Source organism: Conger conger, chromosome 11, assembly GCF_963514075.1.
Source record: "Conger conger chromosome 11, fConCon1.1, whole genome shotgun sequence".
Classification (NCBI taxonomy): Eukaryota; Metazoa; Chordata; class Actinopteri; order Anguilliformes; family Congridae; genus Conger; species Conger conger.
In genome coordinates, this window is record NC_083770.1 from 13,445,308 (window position 1) to 13,472,807 (window position 27,500).

At 46.7% G+C, this 27,500-nt stretch overlaps 1 protein-coding gene across 1 annotated transcript in view; it reads left to right on the forward strand.

The window, feature by feature from the left end:
- Positions 1 to 27,500, forward strand: part of dock8 (dedicator of cytokinesis 8) — a 68,273-nt gene that overhangs the window by 15,812 nt on the left and 24,961 nt on the right. The window contains exons 3-28 of the mRNA XM_061260733.1: positions 4,094 to 4,269; positions 6,057 to 6,128; positions 7,161 to 7,269; positions 9,390 to 9,599; positions 10,103 to 10,188; positions 10,726 to 10,792; positions 13,290 to 13,439; positions 14,156 to 14,236; positions 15,270 to 15,429; positions 15,784 to 15,914; positions 17,149 to 17,242; positions 17,997 to 18,159; positions 19,530 to 19,647; positions 20,156 to 20,226; positions 20,863 to 21,007; positions 21,356 to 21,457; positions 21,721 to 21,813; positions 22,521 to 22,755; positions 23,247 to 23,411; positions 23,664 to 23,833; positions 24,494 to 24,577; positions 25,032 to 25,127; positions 25,647 to 25,793; positions 26,075 to 26,188; positions 26,492 to 26,647; positions 27,146 to 27,285. Of these exons, the coding sequence (XP_061116717.1) occupies positions 4,094 to 4,269; positions 6,057 to 6,128; positions 7,161 to 7,269; positions 9,390 to 9,599; positions 10,103 to 10,188; positions 10,726 to 10,792; positions 13,290 to 13,439; positions 14,156 to 14,236; positions 15,270 to 15,429; positions 15,784 to 15,914; positions 17,149 to 17,242; positions 17,997 to 18,159; positions 19,530 to 19,647; positions 20,156 to 20,226; positions 20,863 to 21,007; positions 21,356 to 21,457; positions 21,721 to 21,813; positions 22,521 to 22,755; positions 23,247 to 23,411; positions 23,664 to 23,833; positions 24,494 to 24,577; positions 25,032 to 25,127; positions 25,647 to 25,793; positions 26,075 to 26,188; positions 26,492 to 26,647; positions 27,146 to 27,285 (3,335 nt within the window). The remainder of the gene's footprint in view (positions 1 to 4,093; positions 4,270 to 6,056; positions 6,129 to 7,160; positions 7,270 to 9,389; positions 9,600 to 10,102; positions 10,189 to 10,725; positions 10,793 to 13,289; positions 13,440 to 14,155; positions 14,237 to 15,269; positions 15,430 to 15,783; positions 15,915 to 17,148; positions 17,243 to 17,996; positions 18,160 to 19,529; positions 19,648 to 20,155; positions 20,227 to 20,862; positions 21,008 to 21,355; positions 21,458 to 21,720; positions 21,814 to 22,520; positions 22,756 to 23,246; positions 23,412 to 23,663; positions 23,834 to 24,493; positions 24,578 to 25,031; positions 25,128 to 25,646; positions 25,794 to 26,074; positions 26,189 to 26,491; positions 26,648 to 27,145; positions 27,286 to 27,500) is intronic.

Here is a 27,500-nt window from a genome sequence, read left to right on the forward strand (position 1 = left end):
CTCTCTCTTCCTCTCTATCTCGCATTCTCTTGCTCTTGGTTCCAGGCACTTGGTTGCAGACTCTCAGAAATGCCCCCAAGGGCAGGCAAATGTGAAAGAACATGTTTTGAATGCCCTAAAAAAGCTTTTTTCACACCACCACTGCCTCTCTTCTGCGGAACTTCACTCCAGCTCAGTCCGTTTGCCACCGCCTGCTTTAAATTTTAGTCTGCCACCTTCTCCCTCTCTCTCACTCCCTCTCCTTCTCTCTCTCTCTCTCTCTCTCTCTCTCTCCCTCTCTGTCTCTCTCTCTGCTTTGAGAGTAGATAGCATCTGCATACACGCATGTACTCTACCCAGTTCTAAAGCCCATGGTCAGCATCTCCTGGCCCTTTGACGGGATTTCCAATGGAAGATGCACATGAATGATCGATAATGCAGACTAAAACCCTCCCTCCATGGGCAACACTGCAGCCAATTACATTTCACTTTCCATTACTGCTAGCAACAGTCAGAACTGGCACCATCTGGATTTATTGCTACGTATATGAACAAAATTTCCCAGTTTCATATACAGTATATATGTCAATTTGATGTAATTAACACCGCTGACTGCACTGCATTAGCCTCCCCGACGGAGACTCTTGAAGGGGAAGTGCTCTGCGGCCTTGGTTTGTTGTCCCAAAGACAAGCACCATGTGACAAAAAAGAGCTATCATCACACATCACACATGGTGTGATGTGCGTCCTGACCGTGTGTGCGTGCGTCTGTGGTTTTTTTTAGCATCTTCAGCTAACCAGACCATGTGAAATTTGGTCTGGGACGGTGTTCTTAGGATAAGGTCTCAGCAATACAGTGGCAATACAAAGCTTAACGTATCCAGATATGATTCTCCAGGGATTTCTTGCATGCGCAATATGGTCCAAATCTGATATTGTGAGATCCATGTATTATGAGCTGTGAGGAAAAAGCGTGCAACGTGATGCATGTGTCGTGTCACACAGTGTACTGTGCGTTGCATGTCATTTGGCATGTTGTTTGACTCGTTCTGCATTTGGTTTTGCATGTTTTTTGACACACACTGAATTTGGTTTCGCGTGCTGTTCCACACGCGTGTTCCACGCCTCCTCCCGTGCGGCCCTTGTTACCCAGCAGGCCGTGGGGCGCTGTCATGCCGGATTCCGTCCTCTGCAGTCCCTGTGTCTGTGGATTCGTGAGGGAACATGCCCAGCTCCTCCCCCCTCTCTCTCTCGCTGAGCTGTGACTCAAGACTCTTACATGTGTTTGATATGAAGGCTTCCCTTCCCCCAGGGGATCCATCAGGATTAGCTGCATTTGTCTTGTAAATTTTTTCTTTATCCGTAAGGTTTTAATTCTGTGTCCTTGAGACACACAGAATCACCAGACAGGCCACACTGCCTTGTGGTTATATTTTCAGCATTTTCAGCAATTTCTCTGCTCATTACTCTGGACTGCTAAAGGTTCTGGAGTTATAAAATGTTTTACATTGCATTAATGGCATTTGGCAGACGCTCTTATCCAGAGCGACGTACAGTTGATTAGACTAAGCGGGAGACAATCCTCCCCTGGAGCAATGCAGGGTTAAGGGCCTTGCTCAAGGGCCCAACGGCTGTGCGGATCTTATTGTGGTTACACCGGGGATCAAACCACCGACCTTGCGGGTCCCAGTCATGTACCTTAACCACTACGCTACAGGCCACCCAAGTCCTGGTTCTGGAGGTCCACAGGGTGTTCTGGGGTCCTGGTTCTGGAGGTCTACAGGGTGTTCTGGGGTCCTGGTTCTGGAGGTCCACAGTTTGTTCTGGGGTCCTGGTTCTGGAGGTCCACAGGGTGTTCTGGGGTCCTGGTTCTGGAGGGCCACAGGGTGTTCTGGGGTCCTGGTTCTGGAGGTCCACAGGGTGTTCTGAGGTCCCCAGTCCTGGTCCTGGAGGGCTGCAGGGTGGTATGGCGGGGTCCAAATTCCAGGGTGGGGTCATATTCAACTGGTTTATGCACTGCAAAGTATCAAACAATCATCACTCCGATTATTCCTGACACATCTGGCCTGAACAAGAATGTTTCTGTTCCCATGCCTCCACGAATCCTGGAGCGACAGACTGATCCCCCTCCCATCTGAACTGCATACTTCATATCCCTCCATGTGGACTTTCTACTTGACCTGCTAGCTCAATACTTTAACTGTTCTCAACTGATCTCAACCCATAGGCCAGCGGAGGATGGGCATCCCCCTATAGCCGGGAGTTTTTTTACCTCTTGCTATCTGGGGGCTTAGGGCTGGTATTTCCCTTCTGTTGCTCTGAAAAGCGTCTTTGTGACAGTCCTCTGTGAAAAGTGCGACACAAATATAATTGAATTGAATTAGAATTCACACCACAAATATAATTGAAGTAGAATTTTTCTGCCTGCTAAAATCTGTATTATCAAATGCAGAATCTCTAGGCTGGATGACCTACATCACAAACTTGCAGACGCAATCACTGTGAGATTGTGATAATGTTACAAACAGTAAAAACTCCCAAAAGGAAATGTCCTAATGGCCAAAGCTGTGTTTAAGTGTTAGAAGCATCAGTCAGAATGACCGTCAGTATTAGCCACGAGAATTGCATATTTTGCACACCAGAAATCTAGACTGTTTGGTGACATCAGCATTGAGTTTTCTTAACCTTCCTGATAGACTGCTCATGAGTAAGAGTTGGCTTTTCAATGAAGCAGACATACCAACTTTACCATTTCAGATACTAGGAAACTTAACCTTGATGTAGTCTGAAACTATATTGTATTCTGCTCTAAAAATGGTGTGTTGGAATGCTGTTTATGTCATTTTAAGCTGGCATACTTGGAAAAAGTTAAGTTTTTTGAAAGAAGCTAATTGTTTAGTGGAACTAGCACACACCCAACAGATGTCCAAAGGAGTGTACAGCATGTACAAAAGACAAAAAAATGTAATATGCAACCTTCATCCTTCATCCTTTCAACCCCCATGTTTTAGTGAAATATTTTCCACGTTTAACCCTGAACTAACCACACACAGTGACCTCTATGCATGTCCCCATTTTAAAAGATGTGTGAAATGGTAGGCACTTTTAAAATGACAGACAATGCAGGTACAACATCAGTGTGGGTGTCATGGTGTGTGTAACAGTGCCATTAGTATGTTTTTTAACGTTTTAAACGTTTTCATGTTTTAAAAGCCTTCTTTGTGTGTGTAACGGTAGTTAATGCAAGTAACAGCAGTGTGTAATGTTGGTGTGTGTTTTATGGTGTAGGTGTAGGTGTGTAAGGTCGTAGGTAAGGTGTGCCAGGCCGTCCTTGTAAGAATTTGATCTTAAGTGACCTGACTTGTTCAACAAGGTTTTAAATAAAAAAATTTATAAGGTTGTGCATGTAAACAGCATAGTGGTGTGTTAATGATAGGGCATGTAAATGCAGTGTGTTTAACGGTGGTGTCTTAATAGTATGTTATGATGGTGTGTAATGGTGGTGTGTGTATGGTGTGTAACAGCAGTGTGTGTAATAATGGTGTGTAGCAGTGTGTGTATGCTGTGTAACAGCAGTGTGTGTAATAATGGTGTGTAGCAGTGTGGTGTGTATGGTGTGTAACAGCAGTGTGTGTAATAATGGTGTGTAGCAGTGTGGTGTGTAACAGCAGTGTGTGTAATAATGGTGTGTAGCAGTATGGTGTGTAACAGCAGTGTGTGTAATAATGGTGTGTAGCAGTGTGGTGTGTAACAGCAGTGTGTGTATGGTGTGTAACAGTGTGGTGTGTATGCTGTGTAACAGCAGTGTGTGTATGGTGTGTAGCAGTGTGGTGTGTATGCTGTGTAACAGCAGTGTGTGTATGGTGTGTAACAGCGGTGTGTGTAATAATGGTGTGTAGCAGTGTGGTGTGTAACAGCAGTGTGTGTAATAATGGTGTGTAGCAGTGTGGTGTGTAACAGCAGTGTGTGTAATAATGGTGTGTAGCAGTGTGGTGTGTAACAGCAGTGTGTGTAATAATGGTGTGTAGCAGTGTGGTGTGTATGGTGCGGTGTGTGTGCTGTGTAACACCGGTGTGTGTAACCCCATGCCCGCTCTCCGTCTCTCTCTCCTCAGCCCCAGTTCTACGACGCGGTGGAGCCCCTGGACCTGGAGGACTTCCTGATGACGCAGCTTCAGAGCGGAGACTCCGCCCTCATGCAGGAGCTGGGTGATTTCCCCGACGACCAGCTTGAGGTGGAGCTCCTGGAGAGGGAGTGTCGGACGGTACAGCACTCCCAACCTGAGAAAGGGTACGGGTACCACCCCAATACCCCTATACCCCCCACCCTGTACCCCCCATCCTGTGCCCCCATCCTGTACCCCCCATCCTGTACCCCCATCCTGTACCCCCCCATCCTGTACCCCCCATCCTGTACCCCCCCATCCTGTACCCCCCACCCTGTACCCCCCCATCCTGTACCCCCCATCCTGTACCCCCCATCCTGTACCCCCCACCCTGTACCCCCCATCCTGTACCCCCATCCTGTACCCCCCCCACCCTGTACCCCCCACCCTGTACCCCCCATCCTGTACCCCCCCCACCCTGTACCCCCCCCACCCTGTACCCCCCCAACCTGTACCCCCCCCTACCCTGTACCCCCCCACCCTGTACCCCCATCCTGTACCCCCATCCTGTACCCCCTACCCTGTACCCCCCCACCCTGTACCCCCCCATCCTGTACCCCCCCACCCTGTACCCCCCCATCCTGTACCCGGCAGTCACCCCTCTACATGCGCCTTTATTTAGCCCGCTGTGTCTGCTGCAGAGGGAGATAGATAGTGAAACTAGTTTTCAGGTGGATCATGGAAACAGTGTATCACTGTGATATTAGTTAGTGACAGGCACACACACACATGCATGCATGCATGCATGCACATACATACATACTCATGCACACAGTCACACACACAAAAATACATGTGCACACACATTTGTGCATGGTCGCACACAGAGAAATGCATGTGCAGGCATACGCACACACACACACCATTGCTCGTGCACACATATACACAAATTCACACACACTGTAATGGGAATGCGTGCACGTCTACACACACACACCACACACACACATAATGATGGGTTTATCTGAGCCTCTGTCTGTAACTGCATCTTCTAGACCAGTCTGTCTGGGGCTGATGGTGCATTTCCTGTGCTGTCTCAGGAGGGAATGCTGGGACAGGCTCTTCTCCATCACAGAGATCAGACTGGAGATGTTTATACACCAGTGTGATGTTGGGGAAGTCAACCACGGGCGTGGCGCTCACAAATTACCATTTTGTTCGACATTTGTGCCACCATTTTCACAGACACAGATTAAATTAAATGGAGACTAAATGAAATGGAGATTTCTTTAGTACAGGGCTAAACTTAATCTGTGTATGAAAATGGTCAATTACGTCATACAAAAACAGCACTAGAATTAAGAATGTTCTATAAAATGTATCAACGTATTTTTTTCCAGTTCACCTTATATTCTCTTATTTTGTGGCTTCGTATCCCTTACTTCTGTACTTTCTCTGCTAATCATGGACAGTCGGCCATGTTTGTAGTCCGTAGCCTCATCCCCACATCACAGTGGCAGTCAGTCTGCGCTCAGCAGTCCAGCCGTTCTCAGCATGGAGGAAGCGTGCCTGTAATCAGGATGCTATTCCAGTTGTAGAATTGGGGCATTCCACAGATACGGACCTTTGGACCTTGGTTTGTTATCTGCTACGGGTGAGAATTTTAAGGGCTGAAATGTTAGCGTGTCATAAATTTCACCCTGGGTGCGTTTACCCCAAAGCCACAGCAGAGATAACCCTGGGAGTGGAATTCACAATGTGTTAATAAGTTAAGAGTCTCATTCCAGTCTGATGCGTGTGTGTGTGTGTGTGTGCCTGTGTGTGTGTATGCGTGTGCGTGTACGTGTCAAGGATGCTCACCCATGTGTGATCGCTCTCTCTCCCTCTCTCTTTCTTTCTCTCTCCATTTCTCTCTTTCTCATTCTTCTTCTTTTACTTTCTCTCCATCTCTAATCTCTCTGTGCCCTTGCAGGGTGGAGCTGGACCCTCATGTCAGAGACTGTGTGGAGAGCTACACTCAGCCCTGGCTGGTTGTCAACAGGAGGTAGGACAGCACTAATCCCACTCACCCCAGGCCTTCCCACACTCATCCCCACACTCTGGCCCAGACTCTGCACACAACCACATTTAAAAAGTGTGACCAGTTGCAAGTTTCATGCCGGAATATGAACAAAATGGCAAATTATTCATGTTCTGTTGATAGTAGTGTTGAGGGAAGACAGCGTTGCGAGGTAATTGGCCACCAGACCTGGGTTCAAATAATATTTGTTTTGGATTCAAATACTTATCTGTTGATCTTGCCTGCAAGAAGGGACAGGTTTACAATTTCATTTGCTCCAATACACCAGGCAAGCTTAGTCAAATGCATAAAAAGTATTTGAATCCAAAACAAATACTACTTTAACCCAGGTCTGTTGACCACAGCTTTACCTGTTTATTTCAACAAAGTTTTTCTGAACCAATGGGCCCATTTGCCTGTAAGCATAGCTTTAAAAATGTTAGCATTAGCGCCAGAAGTTGAACTGTTATGCTGTGCAGCTGGCTCTATGTAGGGGAATCACTGGTGATGCAGCACCAGAGCCTCCTGTAGTTAAATAGCCGTGAGGACGCAGGAACACAGGAGTATCTGGTGAGTGTGGAGAATCTGTGGAGCAGATTACAGAGAGTAGTGGTGACAGAAGACCGTCTCGTCTGCATTTCTGACCGACATAACTTCATATTTCAGAGTGTTGGCCTTCGCCGCAGGGGCGAGTCTGTTAACGCTCGCGTGACAGCAGTTTGAGAAAAGACAGAATGAACAGAAGTGTGTTTGGTGTTGAGAGGGGTGTTCTTATCCAATGATGGGAGAGTGAAGCTTCATAAAGAGCCAGAATGAGAGGAGCCACCTCCTGCTTACTGATGTGGACCAATCCCTAGGTTTTGCCGTGGAGCGCATGTTGTTTTGATTGGTTCAGACCTGTCGGTGAACCTGCCAGTCAAACTCCCCCCCCCATTATGGGGGCTTATGAAGCCTCACTCTCCCATCGCTATGGTTACTGGTGACCAGGCCATGACGCTCCGTTCTCCCGCCGCTCAGGTGCCAGGGAGACGGTTGGGGCGCTTACTCCGACAGGGCGGGGCTGCACAAGCTGCTGCAGAAGCAGACCTTCGAGTCCGACATCCAACCAGAGAAGCAGGAGACGCCGGTAAGCACAGAAACCCCGCCCCTATCTCCAAACCACACCCCCACACCCCAATCACCTCCATACCACACCCCCACACATCCAAACCACACCTCCAGACCACACCCCCAACACCTCCAATATCTCCATACCACACCCCACACATCCAAACCACACCCCCAACACCTCCAATATCTCCATACCACACCCCACACATCCAAACCACACCCCCAACACCTCCATACCACACCCCCACACCTCCAACCACACGTCCACACATCCAAACCACACCTCCAAACCACACCCCCAACACCTCCAATATCTCCATACCACACCCAACACATCCAAACCACATCCCAACACCTCCAAACCACACACCCCACACATCCAAAACACACCCCGACGACCTCACCTCCACTCCTCACTGTCATAAACACACCCCCACCTTCAAACCCTACCCCCACCACAAACATAACACCAACTCCACTGCCATAACCACACCCCACACCCCCTTTAATAACTTTCAATTTGCCTAAATCAGAATCTTCCACAAAGACAAGGGCATGTGGCAAATACATACCCATCATAAAACAGTGATGTCATGGAAAACTAAAGAAAACATTACATGCTGCATAAATATTCCATCATTCATGTATATTTATTTAGCTTAATTTTCAAACCAACTTGCAAACATTGGTGGTTAGTCCTGGTACGACAGACAAATGCTGTGCTTGAAAACAGTCCCACAAAAGTGGCCACATGAGTCCAAATCATTTTGTATTCTTGAGAGAATGAAATGACTTGAGCTTTGTAGTCTTGTGGTAAGCATATCAATTATAAATGGTCTATTGAGTTATAGCTGGTATAATGTCTAATGTGAAAGATCTCCTTTCATCGGTTTGGGGTGGGAGGAGATGGGGGTGTCGAGTGCCCCCCCCCATCCCGAAGTGAAGGAACGGGGAGGGAGAATTGGGCAGGGATCCATTTTCTCAGGCCTGGTGTCCCCCCTCACCATGGTGGCTCATGCCCTTGTTTACTTGAGGCCAAGAGCACAATGAGACGTGAATATTCATTAACCCCCCCGCCCCTCGCTCTGCGCCCCCCCTTCACTCTGCCCTTCCTGTGCCAGCTCTAATGGCGTGAACCAACCCCCACAACCCCCCAAATCCCAGCCATGTATATTTTATAAGCTTGCAGGAACTAGGCCAGAGAGAGAGAGAGAGAGAGAGAGAGAGAGGGAGAGAGAGGGAGAGAGAGAGAGGGAGAGAGAGTGACACAGAGGGAGAGAGAGAGAGAAACAGAGTGAGGGAGAGACAGAGAGACAGAGAGTGAATGAGACAGAGGGAGAGACAGAGAGATAAGCAGAATGAGGGAGAGAGAGAGACAGAAACAGAGTGAGGGAGAGTGAGTGAGACAGAGGGAGAGACAGAGAGGGAGGGAGAGCGAGTGAGAGAGAGAGAGAGGGAGACGGAGAGATAGAGGCCCCATTGTTAACCCTAATGGGACCCTGAGGCTCGGGGGTTTGGGGGAGGGGATTAGCGGTCTTTTGGGGGTAGCCTGGGAGCCCGATGGCCCTTGAGGTCACCCCCATTACGCCACCGGTGTCAGGGGCGGCGGGGGTGTTCCACTTGTTACGTTTCTGGGGTTTTTTGTTTTTCTTTTATGGGACTAGCACAAGAGGGCCTGTTTTCCCCACAACAGACACACAGCAGCGTGATCACAGGGAGCCTAATTCTGCTCTGCTCTCAGACAGCAGCGTGATCACAGGGAGCCTGATTCTGCTCTGCTCTCAGACAGCAGCGTGATCACAGGGAGCCTGATTCTGCTCTGCCCTCAGACAGCAGCACACCAGCATTTCCTGCCTGACCTCAAACTTTCATCCCTAACCGTGCCACCATCTTCACATATACGTAAAAAAAGACGAGAAAACAAGACAATTGTATGAATTTATGAATTTATAAATTTGATGATGATGAATCTTGGCTACTCATTTACCAACGGACAATAGACTGTTTCCGGCCATGTAAAGCCCTCCTCTCGTTCATGACCTGCTAAGAGCACTTAGCATAATGCTAACTAATTACAGAACCCTTTGGAGCACAGGTGCATTATGGGACACAGGTGACTCTGCCTCCCCCCCCCAGGTGAAGTCGCCCTCCCTGGCGGTGCTGTGCGATGACTCCTCCCGCACGCTGACGTCGTCCGACTTTGACCTGCGTGGCCTGCAGCCGGACGCCCGCGTGGAGAGCCTGCTGCGCTTCAGCAACCCCGACGACCTGGACCGCTTCAACCAGGAGACCCGCAACTCCAACCGCCACCCCGAGATCTACGCCCTGTATCCGCCCGTGGAGGAGGTCAGGTCACCCCCCCACCGGGCTTCTACACCACAAGGCCACCTAGCCTCCTCAAAATGCTACATCCACCCCTCACTCCCTCCTGACTCCCCAACACTCTTAACACCCCCTACTCAACCCCACACCCCTGCTTCAACTTCCAAACCCCCAAATATCTATCTCCTGCCCCTTAAATGCACCTCTCAAGTCCTGAACCCTCGACCCACCCCAGTCTACACTGAGCTGGCTACATACAGAGTGGCTAGCACTGTTACCTTGCAAGATGGAGGTTCTGGGTGACAGTTCGGCCTGAGTCCTCTCTGTGTGGAGTTTGCATGGTCTCCCCGTGTTTGTGTGGGTTTCCTCCCACAGTCCAAAACATGTAGCCCAGTGACTACTGATGAAAACTAGCCTTCCTGACTAAGTCAGGAACAACTGTACATCGCTCTGGATAAGAGCGTCTGCCAAATGCCATTAATGTAATGTAATGTAATGTATACCTGTACCCTGTGTTGTGGTGGCAGGACGACGCTGTGGAAATTCGGCCAATCCCAGACTGTCCTAAGGAGCACATCGGCCACAGGATCCTCGTCAGGTGCCAAGCCATAAAGTAAGACCACCCCTGGCTCCATACCATGCAGAGATACACTCCCCCTTGGTCTTCTCCTTCATCCTGTTATCAAGACCAACAGCTGACTGCAATACTGTTTTTTCAAAGAGGGGCTGACATGTATCAAAATTAATTACATTTCTACTTCCGTTCTTCGACTAGAACAAGCAGATTTCCTGCAAACCGCATCTGTAGCACAGAGCTAGCAGCACATACTTGTTCAATTATTTCAGGTCTGGATCTGCAATCAATTAAGAGCCCAGTCAATTCCTGATAAATTCAGGGCTTGACTGAAAATGACCAACGGGTCCTAGAAAACTATTTAAAATGTGTATTAAAACACTTGAGAATGACAGATGTGAAGAGCCATTAGTCACAGTATTCATGCCCCAACTGGCAGTTGAACCATACCGCAATCCCACGAAATGCATTTCAATTCTCAGAGCCCTGAATTACAACTTCAGCATAACAGTACATAACCAACTGCTCACGTATTGTACGATAAAAACACACCCTTCTCTCTCCTCTCTGCTGTAGGTTTGAGATTGATATAGAGCCTCTCTTTGCGACCCTGGCGCTGTACGATTTGAAAGAGAAGAAGAAGGTGGGTACCAGTGCTTAAAAAGCAGTTCATTGTGGGTCGAGTAAATAGCGTAGAACCAGTAGGTCACTGGTTCAGATCCTTAACCAATAAACTCATAGAAACTGTAGACCCACTGAGCCTAAAATGTGGTAATAACTCACCAGTCCAGCAGAGACCTTTAAGGTGTCAATCCTGCATAGGCCTAAAATAAAGCTGTAACCAATTTCAATGTTAAATATGTCTATTTTCATTATTGAAATTATGTGGCAGGATATTCAGTAGTGAAATATCGACTGTCGTCATTCCCTCAGATAGGCATCTGCTAAGTTTGTAATATTGTATATATAATATTGTAATACTATGTAATGTAAAGTAAAGGCAGTTTGTAAAATAAATTAAACGGCTGTTATTATTCATTGAATGGCACCTTCTGTGTCTCGTAAGAGGGAATAATTATTGTTGAGGGAAAAAGGCGGTTATGGTTGAATTCATTTAGACCACAAGAACAGAACTCTGGTGTGTGGAGGGCTTGTGTGGTCGTGTTGCAGAGAGGATAAATTGCCTCTCCTCGTTGAGGGAATCTGATATTAAATCGCGCAAACCCAGGATTCGCGTGCGGATTAGAGCCCGGAGCTCCGCGTTTACAAGTTTAATCAGCCACAGGTTAACCTCATTCTGTGAGAGGAACTGCAGAGGTACCGCTACAGCTGTCAGGAATTTAAAAAAAGCAACAACAACAGTCTGCATATTTATTTCCTGACCTGTAGCCTGGGGGATGTAGTCTCTCTCTCACGCTTGTTGGCCATTAGGATCCTTCCCACCCTACTGCTTCATAAATAACAAACTATCCTAATCCTGCTTTTACATGGTTTACACGTACACGCAACATCTTGCTCCAATAATTCCGAAAACCTTTTCTTCCTCCTCCCCCTGCACAAACACTTCAACACTATTTTCACTGGATTATTGCCTAAAGTAGGATTAACCACCCCTGCAGCTGTTCCGTGAGGTAAATAAACCCAGGGATAGAGTTTGGTTGTCTCAGCCTAGTTCCTGGACCTTCAGAGGTGGGGAGAGGATTGCCCTGCTGTAAAATCCATGTTGAGCGTGGACCTGGTCTGAAGTGGTCAACCAGCTGCCAGCTGCTTTAAAACCTTTTTTCAGCCAGGTGGCGTAAATACATCAAATCCACACATCTTGGACAGCACAACGTTAGACCGGACAGGAGATCTGTGTGCGAGATTGTGGGGGTGCTATCGTCAGCATGTTCTCTGATAACTGCCATTTGTATCCCAGTGAAGGCTTAGGGTGCCTGTAGCTAGCTACTGGCTGTCAGTAGTAATGGATGCATTAACAAAGCTGCAATTAATATTGGAGCCTTTTCTGATTTCTGATTTTATTTAAACAGGGTCCTAAACCACTGCTTGATTCTTTTGTGGGGTGCAAAAAAAAGTTTCTAAGCCCTTTCAGGGAAGAACTGAGTATCTACAGATACTAAACTGGAGGCACGGACGTCCACAGAGACGTCTGTCATCTCTCCAGCTCCGCTGGTGAAGTGTTGGGTGTCTGACAGGCATATGTGCGCCTCCCACTCCCTGACGGACTCTAAATAAACAGGTCCTTCCCCGTTACTGCAACATGAGGAGGGCTGAGTTGAGTAAGCCCAGGGCATTACGCACATTCCCTCCCCGCGTTTCCACGGTGATAATGACACTGCGGCGTCAGGCCAACGTGGAGCGAATGACATTCACGCATTCGCGGTTTCTGTTTTCTCTACCCTTTCAGTCCCTTCCTCTCACACGGATGTGTTTCCTTCAGTGATATATACATACACGCACACACACATGTACACACACATGCATACACACCTCCAGCACGCAATGAAATGTGTTGAGCTCAGTCATCCCCATACTGGGATTTAAAACCAGAACCGGAGCTGGTCCATCTGGTCCTGCTGTGTAGTCAGGGTCCACAGAACCACTACAGAACCGCAGGGGTCCGGTCCACTCCCACAGATACAATCTCTCTGGGTTTGGAGGAATTTCTACCCTCTCAAAAGACTGGAACCTCTCCCAAATTATGCAGATATGAACATCTTTTGGGTGCAGTCCATTCAAAGGTCATAGCCCCATATGTATGTTTTTTTTAGCACGGTTTGGGGTAGAGGGGCATCCCCCCAAAACAGGACATCACCTTGCGACAGGGTTTTTACCCCATATCTGTGTTGCCGTTTAAACTTAATTTTGGGTGCAGGGGTAAACACTTGAATCCCTGTCTCCGTATGTGTTGAGTGAATTAGCTGTGCCCTCTGGTGGCCCTAGCGGTGATGAAAATGCTTGTCAGGGCAGCTGATTATGCCAACAGTATACAGCACTTTCTCTTAGCCCTGTTGCGTGTCATTCATGGGGTTTGCCTCTGCTGCTCTCGTAATCCTGTTGAATGCCTGCCTGCAAAACTGTAATTACTTTTATTGCATTTTTGAATATTCAGTTTGCGATTCAATGTGTCCCCTCCTCAGATCTCCGAGAACTTCTACTGCGACCTGAACTCGGACCAGATGAAGGGGTACCTGCGCTCCCACACCCCTCAAATAGACTCCTCCACCATCTCCCGAGCGGCCATTTTCTCCATAACCTACCCCTCCCCCGACATTTACCTGGTCATCAAGGTAACTGTCTCTCTGTCTCTGCCCCTCTCCCTCCAGTATCTCTATTCCCCCTCTACCTCTTCTCTCTCTCTTTTTCTCTCCCGCTATCTGTTTCTGTCTCTCAATAACAGCAAAGTAACTGCTGCCCTGCTGTAAAATCCATCTTGAAAATTGAGCTAAAAGCTGGTCTAGCTGAGTATGAGCTGGTCAACCAGCTACCAACTGTTTCTGTTTTTTTCCAGTTGGGTGTGCATGTGTGTGTTCAGTAAAGTAACCTTGTTCAGTATCATTAGCCCTGGTGCCCAGTTCTGTAATCTGTGTACGTCTGTGTTCAGTAAAGTAACCGTGTTCAGTAACATTAGCCCTGGTGCCCAGTTCTGTAATCTGTGTACGTGTGTGTTCAGTAAAGAACTGTGTTCAGTAACATTAGCCCTGGTGCCCAGTTCTGTAATTTGTGTACGTGTGTGTGTTCAGTAAAGTAACCGTGTTCAGTAACATTAGCCCTGGTGCCCAGTTCTGTAATTTGTGTACATGTGTGTGTTCAGTAAAGTAACCGTGTTCAGTAACATTAGCCCTGGTGCCCAGTTCTGTAATCTGTGTACGTGTGTGTTCAGTAAAGTAACTGTGTTCAGTAACATTAGCCCTGGTGCCCAGTTCTGTAATCTGTGTACGTGTGTGTTCAGTAAAGTAACCGTGTTCAGTAACAGGAGCCCTGGTCTCTGCTCTTTGTGCTCTAGATTGAGAAGGTCCTGCAGCAGGGGGAGATTGCGGACTGCGCTGAGCCCTACATGGTGATGAAGGAGAGTGACGCCGCTAAGGTAACGTCGGGGGAACGTTTGCACAACCCTTTCCACACCATCACCGTCCATCTCACAGCCGAGTAGGAGTAGGTTTCCCCCGGGCTGGTCACTGGGCCCCTGAAGTTGCATCATTCAGCAGAAATGAGCCACGTCGTGGCTTCAGTCGAGGCCGAATACGTGGAAACGTGGAAATGCTACAGATTATTAAATTAATAGAAAATATTTAATCCCTAAGCAGTAGAAATTCAGCCTGCGTGTGTCATCTCAGCCAAGGTTCTCCGCTGAAATCCCACCGCGGTCCTCCAGGGTGTGTACGAACATGTGGCCAGCAGGTTCCACTCCATCCAAATATCACGTGAAAAGAAAGAGACCTCTCATCAGCACGGTAGTTTCAAAGTTTGCGGAAAAGGCCTCGCTCCAGAGCTGTCATCTAATCCCAACGCTGGGACAGCAGGCTTGCGAAATCTTCCTCCTCTACTGACCTTTGCCAGAGAAAAAGACGTTAAAGTCGAAGACTGCCAAGCAGCATGATTCATTGCATTCTTTGTGTGTTTTTTTTTTGTTGTTTTTTGAGTTGTGACTTCAGAGTTCATTTTGTGTTGTGCGGGCAGGTCAGTGTGAGTCAACCTTTCAACAACATTGCTGAAGAGGCACAATGTGGTTGCAGATTGAAAATAAAACTTTTCATAATAAATATCATACTGCATTTTTATAGTGCTTTTTATTACTAATACTAATTTCATGGAGATTTACAGGCAAATACATATACACAAACATAAAGCCTCGCATTTTAATCTTTCTTGAACCAATTTTCAGAGTTTAATGCACTCAAACCCTTGAAGTAGGAACACAGCTGACAATTTCTGGTTAACAGAACATTCCGTGAATACAAGGCTCAATGTTCCCATTTTATAAATTGTTTGGTTTCCTGGATGTGCCGCAGACATTATTTTTAAATGAGTTAAAGTCATTTAAATTCTCTCTGTCTTTCTCTCTCTGCCCACCTCTTTCGTTCTTTCTCTCCTTCTCGCTCTCTCTCCCTCTCTCTCAGAACAAAGATAAGTTGGATAAGTTGCGCAGTCAGACCGAGTCGTTCTGCAACAGACTGGGTCGGTACCGAATGCCCCTGGCCTGGGCCACCGTCAACATCATGAACGTCATCAGTACGGCTACTCTGGACCGAGACACCTCTGACACCGACAGCATCAACGGTAAGAGAGCCAAAGTCATAACCATCAATGTAACAATATATACACGCATAAAGTATGTGATTTTAGCCAGGAATTTGGATAACAATGCATCCAATGGCTAGCTTTAGTCCTTGGTGCAGTGACAGGTGGACAGTGGGACTACAAAAGTCCCAGGGGGAGTCCTTCATATAGCAGAACTCCCCCCCCCCATTACAAGTTGGACTCCACTGGTTAACTGGGCACCTGCGGTGCTGCAGAGTGCTGATTGGCTGATTTGGTTCTATGGTTTGAACTGGATGAAACGCCATTGAATGTATAGCCAGCCTGCCCATGGTTGCTATGGTTTCTGACCCCTCACCTGTGTGGACCTGGCAGGGCGTGGCAACATGGAGAGGCGGGGCCTCATGCAAAGGAGGAACTCGGATCGGTTCAGCTCTCTGGAGGACCAGTACAACCTGTCCGGATTCAAACCCGCAACCATCACCATCAGCACCTTCTGCAAACAGGTCTGCCGCCAGGAAGCCAGGCTTACACTGTCACAGGAAGCTGGATTCAGTTTGTATACAGTGAGGTCCATAAGTATTTGGACAGCGACATCGTTTTAATGGGCTGTAATTCCAAAAGGACTCCATACAGTCTGTGTGGCTGTCAATACCCTCAAATTAAAGTGCAGAATGCTTTCTGCTTTCATGAGATGCATCCATATCTAGTGCACTGTGTATGAATTACCTAATTCTGTCACTGTCCAAATACTAAAGGACCTCGCTGTATGTCCTCATACTTTACTTACAAATAAATGCAACACATTTTTTTCCCCAGCCCACAGTTATGGTTTGGCAGTTCAATTCCGGCTACAGCTGGACTCCACAACATTTGTTTCTGGAAACAAAATAAAAACAGACACGGGCACATATTTGTAAGTCAAACTTGAGGACACAGGTGGACTGAATCCAGCCCATTCTCTGCCAATTCAAACTGCCAACGCATGTCCTGTTCCCCAGCCTTTCCTGTTAGAACACTGTGACAGAACGCCGCCGTCTAGCATTTCGGACCAGTTAAAACGTCTCCTCCCAAACATGACCTTAAAATGAGAAACATGAACCAAGCTAACCAGGGGATGACTCATAAAGATATGAATCTCGCTAACCCCTCCTAAGGCCCATGTAACAGGGCTTGCCTGAGCTTACAGTGAAGAGAGCCAGAATGAGGTTTTGTCCATGGCTGGATTATTGTTCTGTCTCCACTTTTCATGTCCGTGACAGCACTGGATGTAACGGTGATGAAAAAGACCATGTTTGTAATAAGGGCTAGGGATTCTTGGCCCTGTTAAAGAATATTGCTATGCGCCCCCCTTTTTAATCCTACTGGAATTTTTGTGGATCTGTTTCAGGATTTTGTGCCAACTTCTGGTCTTAATTATTTAATTGACTCAACCATATCTTATCTGACATGTGTATGAGTACTGGCTACAGCTGCAGACTGCAAGTGTATCCTAATGATTTTACTGTGCTCAAGTACAGGCTTGAACCAGGGTAATTTATGCAGTCAGCAAATTAAAAACAAGACATTTGGTTGGAACAAAAACAAGTATGCAGACCGGCCCTTGAGGACCGGAGTTTGCAGCCCTGCCTTAGATCGATCACCTTTCACGCCACTAGCAACAGCCCTGAGCCCTGCAAATACATTTCAGGCAAGCTAAACGCTTCACGCGAAACAATCACTGTAACGTCCTGTTTGCAGGAGGGAGACCGTCTCAGCGATGAAGACTTGTTCAAGTTCCTGGGCGACATCAAGAGGTACTCCTCTCTGCAGAGAAGAATAAAGACCATAACAGGTAAACAAAGTCTGTAACAGGTAAAGACCAAAATCATGGTTATCAAATGAACAAAGAAAGAAAGTATGAAAATGAAAGTATGTTTTACTCTAAAGGCCATAGCCCTCTCAAGTCTATGTCCAACCAACACTTTCCCTGGCAGTGGGAAGAATAAATGACTACACATGGAAGGGAGAGACAGCAGGAGAGAGACTGAGAGAGAATGAGTGTCTCTTTCAAATGAGGCGTGAAGCTAATTACGTGTGTTTTATGTGCCTGCTAATTACACGTGTGTCAGGCATGCATGCTAATTGCACATGTGTTGCCTGTGTGTGCGCTAACCACATGTGTAATGTCTCTGTGTGAAGGCACCATTAAACTGGACCTGACCTGTGTGTGCTAACCACACGTTTTGTGTCTCTGTGAAGGCACCATTAAACTGGACCTGACCTGTGTGTGCTAACCACACGTGTCTCTGTGTGAAGGCACCATTAAACTGGACCTGACCTGTGTGCTAACCACAGGTGTTGTGTCTCTGTGTGAAGGCACCATTAAACTGGACCTGACCTGTGTGTGCTAACCACACGTGTCGTGTGTGTGTGAAGGCACCATTAACTGGACCTGACCTGTGTGTGCTAACCACACCTGTCTCTGTGTGAAGGCACCATTAAACTGGACCTGACCTGTGTGTGCTAACCACACGTGTCTCTGTGTAAAGGCACCATTAAACTGGACCTGACCTGTGTGTGCTAACCACACGTGTCTCTGTGTAAAGGCACCATTAAACTGGACCTGTCTCCCGCCCCGGACATCCTCCCGGCCTGTTTGTCCACGGAGCTCATCCCTGTCAGACCAGTGGCGGAGAAGAACCTGCGGCCCATCAAAGAGGTGCTGGAGTTCCCCTCTCGCGAAGTGCACGTCCCGCACAGCATCTACAGGTGAGTGCCTCTCCCCCACCACACCTCACATGGCTTTTACAGGTGAGGTAGTATCTCTGCCCTTCTCCCTGTACATGTGAGGCAGTATCTTCTGTCTGCTACCTGTATGACCACACATGGCTATTACAGGTGAGGTAGTATCTCCACTCCTGTATCTCCACACACTACATCTACAGGTGAGGTAGTATCTCTTGCTACCTGTATCACAGAACCCTGTATTTACAGGTGAGGTAGCATCTATTAGTGTCAGACTGACCTGACCTCTTTAATCCCCTTACCTGGTGCATGCCAATCATCCTCCCACACAGTGCAGTCCACTTTCACTGCAGCGAGTCGTAGGTGTGTGCTCATAGCATGTAGCATTTGTTTGTAAGCAGAATGCATTGTGTGTCAATGAGCTAGTTTGTATATAGCCTCATTCGCCAAAAAACAAAAAAAAAAACAACAGATCTCCAAGGCAACGGGACTTGTTTGTTAGGAATTAGCATCTCCCTTTGTGTGTTGACCAGGACTTTAGTCAAGTAAGATTAATTGGGTCTTTTTGTGTGAATGGGTGTGAGAATCCACGGGAGGAAATGTTAAACTGGCCAAGTTCAGGAACATGGTAAAAAAAGTGCATTCCAGAACCATGCAGATATTTTCTCAGTGGACGTTAATGAGGTCTGTCCGGATCTTTCATACCATGGTTAGTCATTGAATAGAGTCCTGCAGTTGCTAGCTGTATTCAGCCTGGGCTAACACAGTCTGACATTTCAGAGCTTTTAATATTCAATTTGAGTGGGGTTTTTTATTCTTTTGCCAGAAAGCCTTCTCATGGTATGTGTATACAGTATGAACTCTGAACTTGTATTGTTACATTACAGTTTTGAAATACAGAGACATCTAGTGGTCAGTTGTGATAATGCAACCTGTTCTGCTATGCCTGTGTGACCCACAACAGAGTAAATGCAGTCACCTCTGAACTCTGAGCCCTGTCCCCACCCCATTTACTTTGCCTTAGTAATCAGTACTTTCCCTGTGCCTTGCTGGTCTTGACTCAGGCTATATATACAGTTGTGGCCTTCATGGCTGATATGCTAACGGGTAGGTCTAATTCAGCCGTACGTTCACCTTCAAGTTGGACAAAATGGGGTCTCCATGTCCTGTAACCAATGAGTCTGAGTTACTGGTGGGGTTGTGGTTATAGTCTTGGTTCTGGTGACAGCCTCGGTCATGGTTATGGCACTACTCTTGACATTCAGAGTCACTGTAACCAGGTGTCTTAATCATTTCTGTCAGCTACAGGAAGGGCAGTTATCCCCAGTCTTCTTCCTCGCCTCACTGTGAACACTGCTCCGGTCTCATTTCGCTCTTATTTCTTTATCATTCAGGAACTTTCTCTACGTTTATCCGCAAAGACTGAACTTCGTGAACAGGCTGACGTCAGCCCGGAACATCACCATCAAAATCCAGTTCATGTGCGGCGAGGATCCCAGCTGTGCCCTCCCGGTGAGTGTCGCCATGGCGACCGCGCGTTGGTTTAGCATCTTAGCAGGCGGTGACGAAACGGCGGTGGCGCACGCTTTCGGAGAGCACCTAAAAATATGCAAACAGTTCACACCCGAGAGACGGAATGAAGCCGACTTAACCTGTAATTAACTGAGGAGTAACAGACCTACACGCCCTTCAGCTGTCCAAGGGCGGGAGTGAACACCCCTATCTGAGCACATTCTCACATCTGTGCTTATGGAAGACGAAGCTCTTCTTAACCCTTTGATGCACAAGCTATGCAAAGATATAGAAAATAAGAACTCAGTCGGGTCACTTTTGACCCATGTTGTGCAAGAAAGGATTAAACACATTTATTTTCCCTTATAGAAATTCATGTATTTCATAAAATGTATGTATTTCCACTGTAAAACAAGGAAGGACTATTTATTTATTTTTGGGAATTTGCATTGAACACCATGTTTACCACAAATGTCTCATTCGGTTTCATTTTTGCTTTTATTTATAGGTCATTTTTGGAAAATCGAATGGCCCAGAATTCTTGCACGAAGTGTACTCGCCCATCACATACCATAACAAGCAAGTAACTTTAACTTCAACAGTAAAAGGTGCTGGATGCAATTCTGCGTCACTGCGTGGAGGCTGAGGACTGTTTACTGGAAGCAGCAATTATTTGTTGTCGCATTACACCATTTTTACTGAAGCAAGTTGTAGTAGTAGTTGTAGTTATACAGTAGTTATAGTTGTTGTTGTTGTTGTAGTTATAGTTATAATTATAGTTGTAGTTGTAGTTATATTGTAGTTATAGTTGTGGTTGTACTTACAGTTATAGATATAGTTGTAGTTACACAGTAGTTAAAGTTATCATTGTAGTTATAGCTGCAGTTATAGTTGTAGTTGTAGTTATCCAGTAGTTATAGTTGATGAACATTTTTACATTTACATTTAATCATTTGGCAGACGCTTTTAATCCAAAGCGACTTACAAGTGCATAGGTTTTTCCACAGGTTAAAGTTGTAGTTGTAGTTATATTTATAGTTTAACTACAACATGTAGTTGTAGTTATAGTTGTGATTGTACTTACATTTGTCGGTATAGCTGTAGTCACAGAGTAGTTATAGTTGTACTTGTACTTGTACTTGTAGTTATAGTTGTAGTTACCGTTATATTTATACAGTAGTTGTAGTTCCCTAACCATTACACCACACTGCACAGGTCTCCAGACTTCTATGAGGAGGTGAAGATCCAGCTCCCAGCCAAGCTGACAGACAAACACCACCTGCTCTTCACCTTTTATCACATCAGCTGCCAGTCCAAGCAGAATCAGGCTGGCAACGTGGAGAATCTCATCGGCTACACTGTGAGTGTGTGCATGGTCTGGTCTGGTCTGGTCCGGTTTGGCCCGGTCTGTTCCGGTTCACAGAAACCTGCCCAGGCAGTTTCAGGTGTTACAGTAAGCTGACTGAAAGAGTTTCTAGCAAATAGACAGGTGCTAATTGACAGTAATAGATTATACATTGATAGTAACAAGTAGTGGTTGGCACTGGGTTATAAATTGATAGTAACTTGTATCAGTAGCAGATATACTGTAAATTGGCAGTAACAGGTATAGATGGCATTAACGGGTATAGATTGACAGTAACAGCAATAGATTAACTGTAACAGAGACGGGGGTACAGGTGCTGATTAGGGTGTGTCTTTGCTCCAGTGGCTCCCCATGGTGAACAACGAGCAGCTTCAGACGGGACATTTCTGCCTCCCCATCGCCCTGGACCGGCTACCACAGCAGTACTCTTTCCAGTCACCAGAGGTGCGTACAGCACCCCGGTGTGTCTGCAGGAGCTGTGCGCTTTTTCACCAGCAGGTGTCGCCAGTGTGCACTTGTGAAATGAACCTATTTGCACTACAATTGGCTGGAAAGCCTCAATGTTTCACCATCACTATCCTATAACCCATGTATATAGCTAAGCAGATCAGCCATCCTTGATGGACAGAAATGGTTTGCTCCCAAGAGCTCCTATTGACTTGATTGCGCTGTTCTATTGTGACCTCTGTCCTTTGACCTGCGTGCAGAAGGTGTCCCCACAGACAGGAGTGAAGTGGATGGAGAGTCATAAGGGCGTGTTTAACCTGGAGCTGCAGCCTGTGTCGTCTGTACACACGGAGGTGGGGTTTACTGCACAATAAACATCATCGATAATTATTATAAAAACACTTGACTATAATTTTACATTAATTGGCATTAAATATTGTAGTTGTTAACTAAGTAACTACTGAGAAGTTAGTCTGTACAAACTTTTTAATGTGTTTCTACATCATTCATTTATGTTAACAACGATATTACTTAATGCCAATTCATATTGTAATGGAAAAAACAGTATGTATTTGTTAATGGTTAACTAATTATAAGTTTATCCTATGGCTTGCTAATGAGCATTCATTCAGTACATTAGTTAGTAGTTAACTTACTACATGAACTAATAAATAGTAAATATCATGCAAAATTACAGTATGTGTACATCAATTAATTCATGTTAACAGCAACATTAGTTAATGCCAATTAACATGTAGCCTTATTGTAAAGTGTGACCAAAACCATGATCAATTATCGTCACTACTTCTACAAACAATAATAAAGCTATTACTATTATTATTATATTATTATTTATATTAATATTATTTTAAAAAATAGATACGAAATATGTATGAAATAGATATAGTTATACATGTATTATATATAAATGTAGTCATTTTCAATAATTGGCCTTTACATACTGGCTAAGTGTATGTGGTAATAATGAGTAGTGCTCTACAAAGTTCCCTCTGATTGGTGGATTAGGCTCATGTGACCCCCCCCCCCCCCCCCTCCCCAGGACAAGCACCTGCAGCGCTTCTTCACGCTGTGCCACGCCCTGGGCGGTCAGGTGACCTTCCCCATCCGCGTGCAGGACGAGAAGGTGCCGGAAGCCAAGCTGGAGCACGAGCTGAAGCTGAGCATCATCTCGCTGTCCTCGTCCTGCCTGGAGCCGCTGGTGCTGTTCCTGCACCAGGTCCTGGACAAGCTCTTCAGACTCATCCTGCAGCCCATGGTCATCGCCGGGCAGACCGGTGAGGGCCCGGCCCCGGGGCCAGAGGGGTGCGCTGTGGCTTCACAAAGTATTCGGACCCCTTCGCTTTTGGCACGCTTTATCGTGTTGTAGATTTCTTTTCAAATGGACAACATTGCTATTTTTGTCCAACAATTTACTCTCAATAACCCATAATGACGCAAGTTAATGACGTAAGTTTTCGCTTATGTCATTATCGGTTATTGAGTGTAGATTGATGGGCAAAAATGGCAATTACATCTACATCGCAGTATAGTGTGCAAAAAGTGAAGGGGTCTGAATACTTTCTGAAGCCACTGTTCTACAGGGTTCAAAGGTCACCGGGTAAAGGCAGGAGAAGAGGGTCATCACCAGGCAGAGATTAGGGGCAGGGGACATCTATTAAATGATAAAATATCATATGATTATGGGACATTTTTGAATGGATGAATCGAATTTAGGTTCATTTACTGAATCAGTTGAGACGTTTGAGCATGGGTGTGTGTCTTGCAGCTAACCTGGCACAGATCGCGTTTGAATCCGTGGTGTCGATAGTCAACAGTCTCCACAACAGCCAGGAGCTGGCCAAGGACCAGCAAGGAAGGAACTGTCTCCTAGCAACTTACCTCTACTATGTGTTCCGTCTGCCAGACACCCTACATGTGACCCAGAGTGCAGGTAGGGTCACCGGGTCAAAACCAGGAAGTGCTACTGTGCCTGTGTGTACGTGCATACGTGTGTGTGTGTGTGTGTGTGTGCAGGCCTGCATGTGCGTGTGTATAAGTGTGTGTGTGTGTGTGTGCATGCAGGCCTGCATGTGGGTGTGTGTGTGTGTGTGTGTGTGTGATCTCAGGCTCAGGGTCCCTGCAGGCTCCAGACGTGCGTTATAACATGGTGTGTGTGTGTGTGTGTGTGTGTGTGTGATCTCAGGCTCAGGGACCCTGCCGGCTCCAGATGTGCGTTATAACACAGTGGGCCGGTCGTCGGCGGCAACGGTGGGGAGCAGGCTGCTGATGTCACGCCACCGCAGCAGCAGCAACCCCGATATCCCCGTCCCCCAAAACGCCGATGACGAGGTCGACAGCATCCTGTCCAGCAAGGTACTGACCCCTCCTGACCACAGTATTGACCCCCTACTGACCACAACACCAGTACTGACCCCCTACTGACCCCCTACTGACCACAACACCAGTACTGACCCCCTACTGACCCCCTACTGACCACAACACCAGTACTGACCGCCTACTGACCACAACGCCAGTACTGACCCCCTACTGACCCCCTACTGACCACAACACCAGTACTGACCCCCTACTGACCACAACGCCAGTACTGACCCCCTACTGACCACAACGCCAGTACTGAGCAGCTTCCGACCCCTGGGAGCTGTACATTATATCACAGCCATTTATCCACAGCAACATACGACACAAAGTGCATAAGCAGGTACAAGTTCACTGAAAACTTGAGAGCAGGCATTGTCAAATAACAGTCCTCAAGGGCCGAGAACTGCTTGTTTTCCACCCTCCCTTTACCTGGGAGTCCGGTGTGAAGACAGACTGGCCTATCACGAATTACTAATTACTTGGGAAAAAAGAAAGCCAGGGATTTGGATTCGAGGTCCAGATTTGATGATGGCTGCCTGACAGGGAAGTACAGTTTAAAGTGCCAGAAGTGACCAAATATACCACAGTATTGACAACAGATTCCTGATGTGTTCAATATCTGCTTCTGACGGTCTTATTCTCTGGTTTTCATAGTCCGCCAATCACCAGAGCAACCGCATGTCCACTTTACCTGACCTCACCAACTATTTCCAAAATGCAAGAACTGGAAATAAAAAGGTAATACCGGCTGGGGCCAGAAGAGGGCAGCGCGGCACCATTGATTTTTACTGCATCTCCTTCCTCCACACCATTGATTTGTGACTTCAGTCCTTGTAAAACGGATCAATCAGAAGTTTAGTTTAATGTACACGTACTGTTAAATAACCTTCAATGGAGGTGTTGATAAAAACATGTTTCTGTAAACAAATCAAATGCTATCGAAGTCCAATAGTTGATGCTATCGCAGTCCAATGGCTATAATAGATTACATAAAGCAGACTGGCCATCCAGGACAGACATATTACAATCTACCAGCAAAGACCAAAGGGTGACAATTTGATTCACATTTGATGAAATGTAATAATAACACAAATTCTACAAGATGTTTTGGCTAAGTGTAGCTGGCAGGCCGACGTGCACTCATAATGAAAGAGTAACTGAGCAGTGCTTTCTTCTCTGGTTCTGACTGTAGCAGTTCCATGAGGAGCTGGCTCTACAGATGGTGGTCAGCACTGGTGTGTGTCGGGAGAATACCTACAAATACGCCTGGTTCTTCTTTGAGCTGCTGGTTAGTGACTGTGTGTGTGTGTGTGCGTATGTGTTTGTGTGTGTACGAGTGTTTGTGTGTACAAGTGTGTGTGTATGAGTGTGTGTGTGTGTGTGTGTGTGTGTGTGTGTTTGTGTCTAAGAATGTGTGTGTGAACAAGTGTGTGTGAGTGTGTGTGTACGAGTGTGTGTGTGTGTTTGTGTGTGTTTGTGTCTAAGAATGTGTGTGTGAACAAGTGTGTGTGAGTGTGTGTGTATGAGTGTGTGCATATGTAATTATGTTGAAGTGTGGCGAAATATTGCGTAATATTTTATATAATTCTGAAGTATGCGTAACTGGTGACATTTATGTTGCTTAATGAGCATTGTGTAAGGAGCAATATTAACATGTGTATGGGTTTGTGTGTTTGCATGTGCTTGGGTGTGGATCTGTGTGCGTGTGTGTGTGCGCATGTACGTGTGCATGCATGTGTATACGCCTGTGTGTGTATTTATATGTGTGTGCGCGTGTGTGTTTACGCCTCTGTGTGTGTGCGTACAGGTGAAGAGCATGGCTCAGTTTGTCTCTCTCCTGGAGAAGCACGGTGTCCCCCGTAAGGGCCGGTTCTCAGACCGTTTCAAAGATGACATCACCACCATCGTGAGCGTGGTGACCGCGGAGATCGGAACCATTCTGGTCAAGCAGAAGGTAACTGTGACATCATCCGTCACATGGCATCCTCAGAGGGTCCGAAGCAGATGCTACTATGAACAACGGAATATATTAAAGACCTGATGTAGCAATCAAAATCATACCTTTTAATACCTTCTGCATGAAGTACCAAAGAAAAAAATGATATTACATATTTTATGTCGGTAAACCTATTAAATTACTTTTTATGCTACGGTGGGATTTGAAGCCCCATCTTAATTTGAAACTGATGCCTGTGCAGTGACTAATGGAGCATGTGATTGGTTGGTACCTTACAGGAAATAGAGCAGGCAGAAAAGGTCAACATCAGCCTGGCCTTCTTCCTGTACGACCTGCTGTCACTCATGGACCGAGGGTTCGTGTTCCAGCTGGTGAAGAACTACTGCAACCAGGTACACGCCTGTGTGGTAACCAGGTACACACCTCTGTGGTAACCAGGTACACACCTGTGTGGTAACCAGGTACACACCTCTGTGGTAACCAGGTACACACCTCTGTGGTAACCAGGTACACACCTGTGGTAACCAGGTACACGCCTGTGTGGTAACCAGGTACACACCTGTGGTAACCAGGTAACCAGGAGCACCTCCGGGGTAATCAGGTACACGCCTGTGTGGTAACCAGGTACACACCTGTGGTAACCAGGTACACGCCTGTGTGGCATGTGACCGTGACGTCCCCCTGTCCTCCTCCAGATGTCGGCGAAGAGCGTGTCGATGCCCACCCTGATCACCATGCGTCTGGAGTTCCTGAGGATCCTGTGTAGTCACGAGCATTACCTGAACCTCAGCCTCTATTTCACCAACCCCGCCTCCGCCCCCGCCTCGCCCTGTCCGTCAGTGTCCTCACAGGTACGCCCCGCCCCATTCCACAGACACTCTCACTGATTGGGTGACTTGCAGTGAGGGAGGAAGCAGGGGTGTGTGAAAAGGCTACTTCCTGTTTTCTGTAATTGCATCCTTATCGCCCTCTGGTGGTAATCTAAAGAACTGCATGGGATTCAGCCCATTATATTAGTTGTGGGGTTATTCGAGGTTACCAGAGGCGTAAACAATCTGATGCTTGTATGCCATGTTCAGTGAATGTTATCACTGGGGGGGTTGAAACCCCAACAGTCACACCCCCCCAAACACACACACACACACATTTAAACTCCAGGGGCAGTGAGGGGAACAATCTATTGTATTCAATGTGCAGTACAGACAAAATAATCCATAATGCAATAATACTCTCATTCTACCCCCTCTCTTCTCTGTCCCTCTCCCTTCATTCCTCCTGCCCTCTCTCCCCTCCCCCTCTTTCAAACTCTCCCTCTCTCTCTCTTTCTCTCTCTCTCTCTCACTGTACAGGCCTCCAGTTCCTGTTCCAGTTTCCAGGACCCTAAGATCTGCGGCATGTTTGAGCTCTCTCCTGAGTTTAAGCAGCAGCACTACCTGACCGGCCTGCTGCTGACCGAGCTCAGTGCTGCGCTCGACATGGAGTCTGAGGGGTGCGTCTCCTCTCCAATACAAACACAAATCCATGTTCAAATTCAAATACAGATCCAAATCCAAGTTCAACCTCCAATTCAAATCCAAGCTCAAAATCAAATCTATTGTCAAAATTCAAGTTCAAGCTCAAATTCAAATCCAAATCCAAGTTCAAATTCAAATTTGCATAAGAGAATGATTTGATAATAATATCATTATTTAATTCAGATTCTCA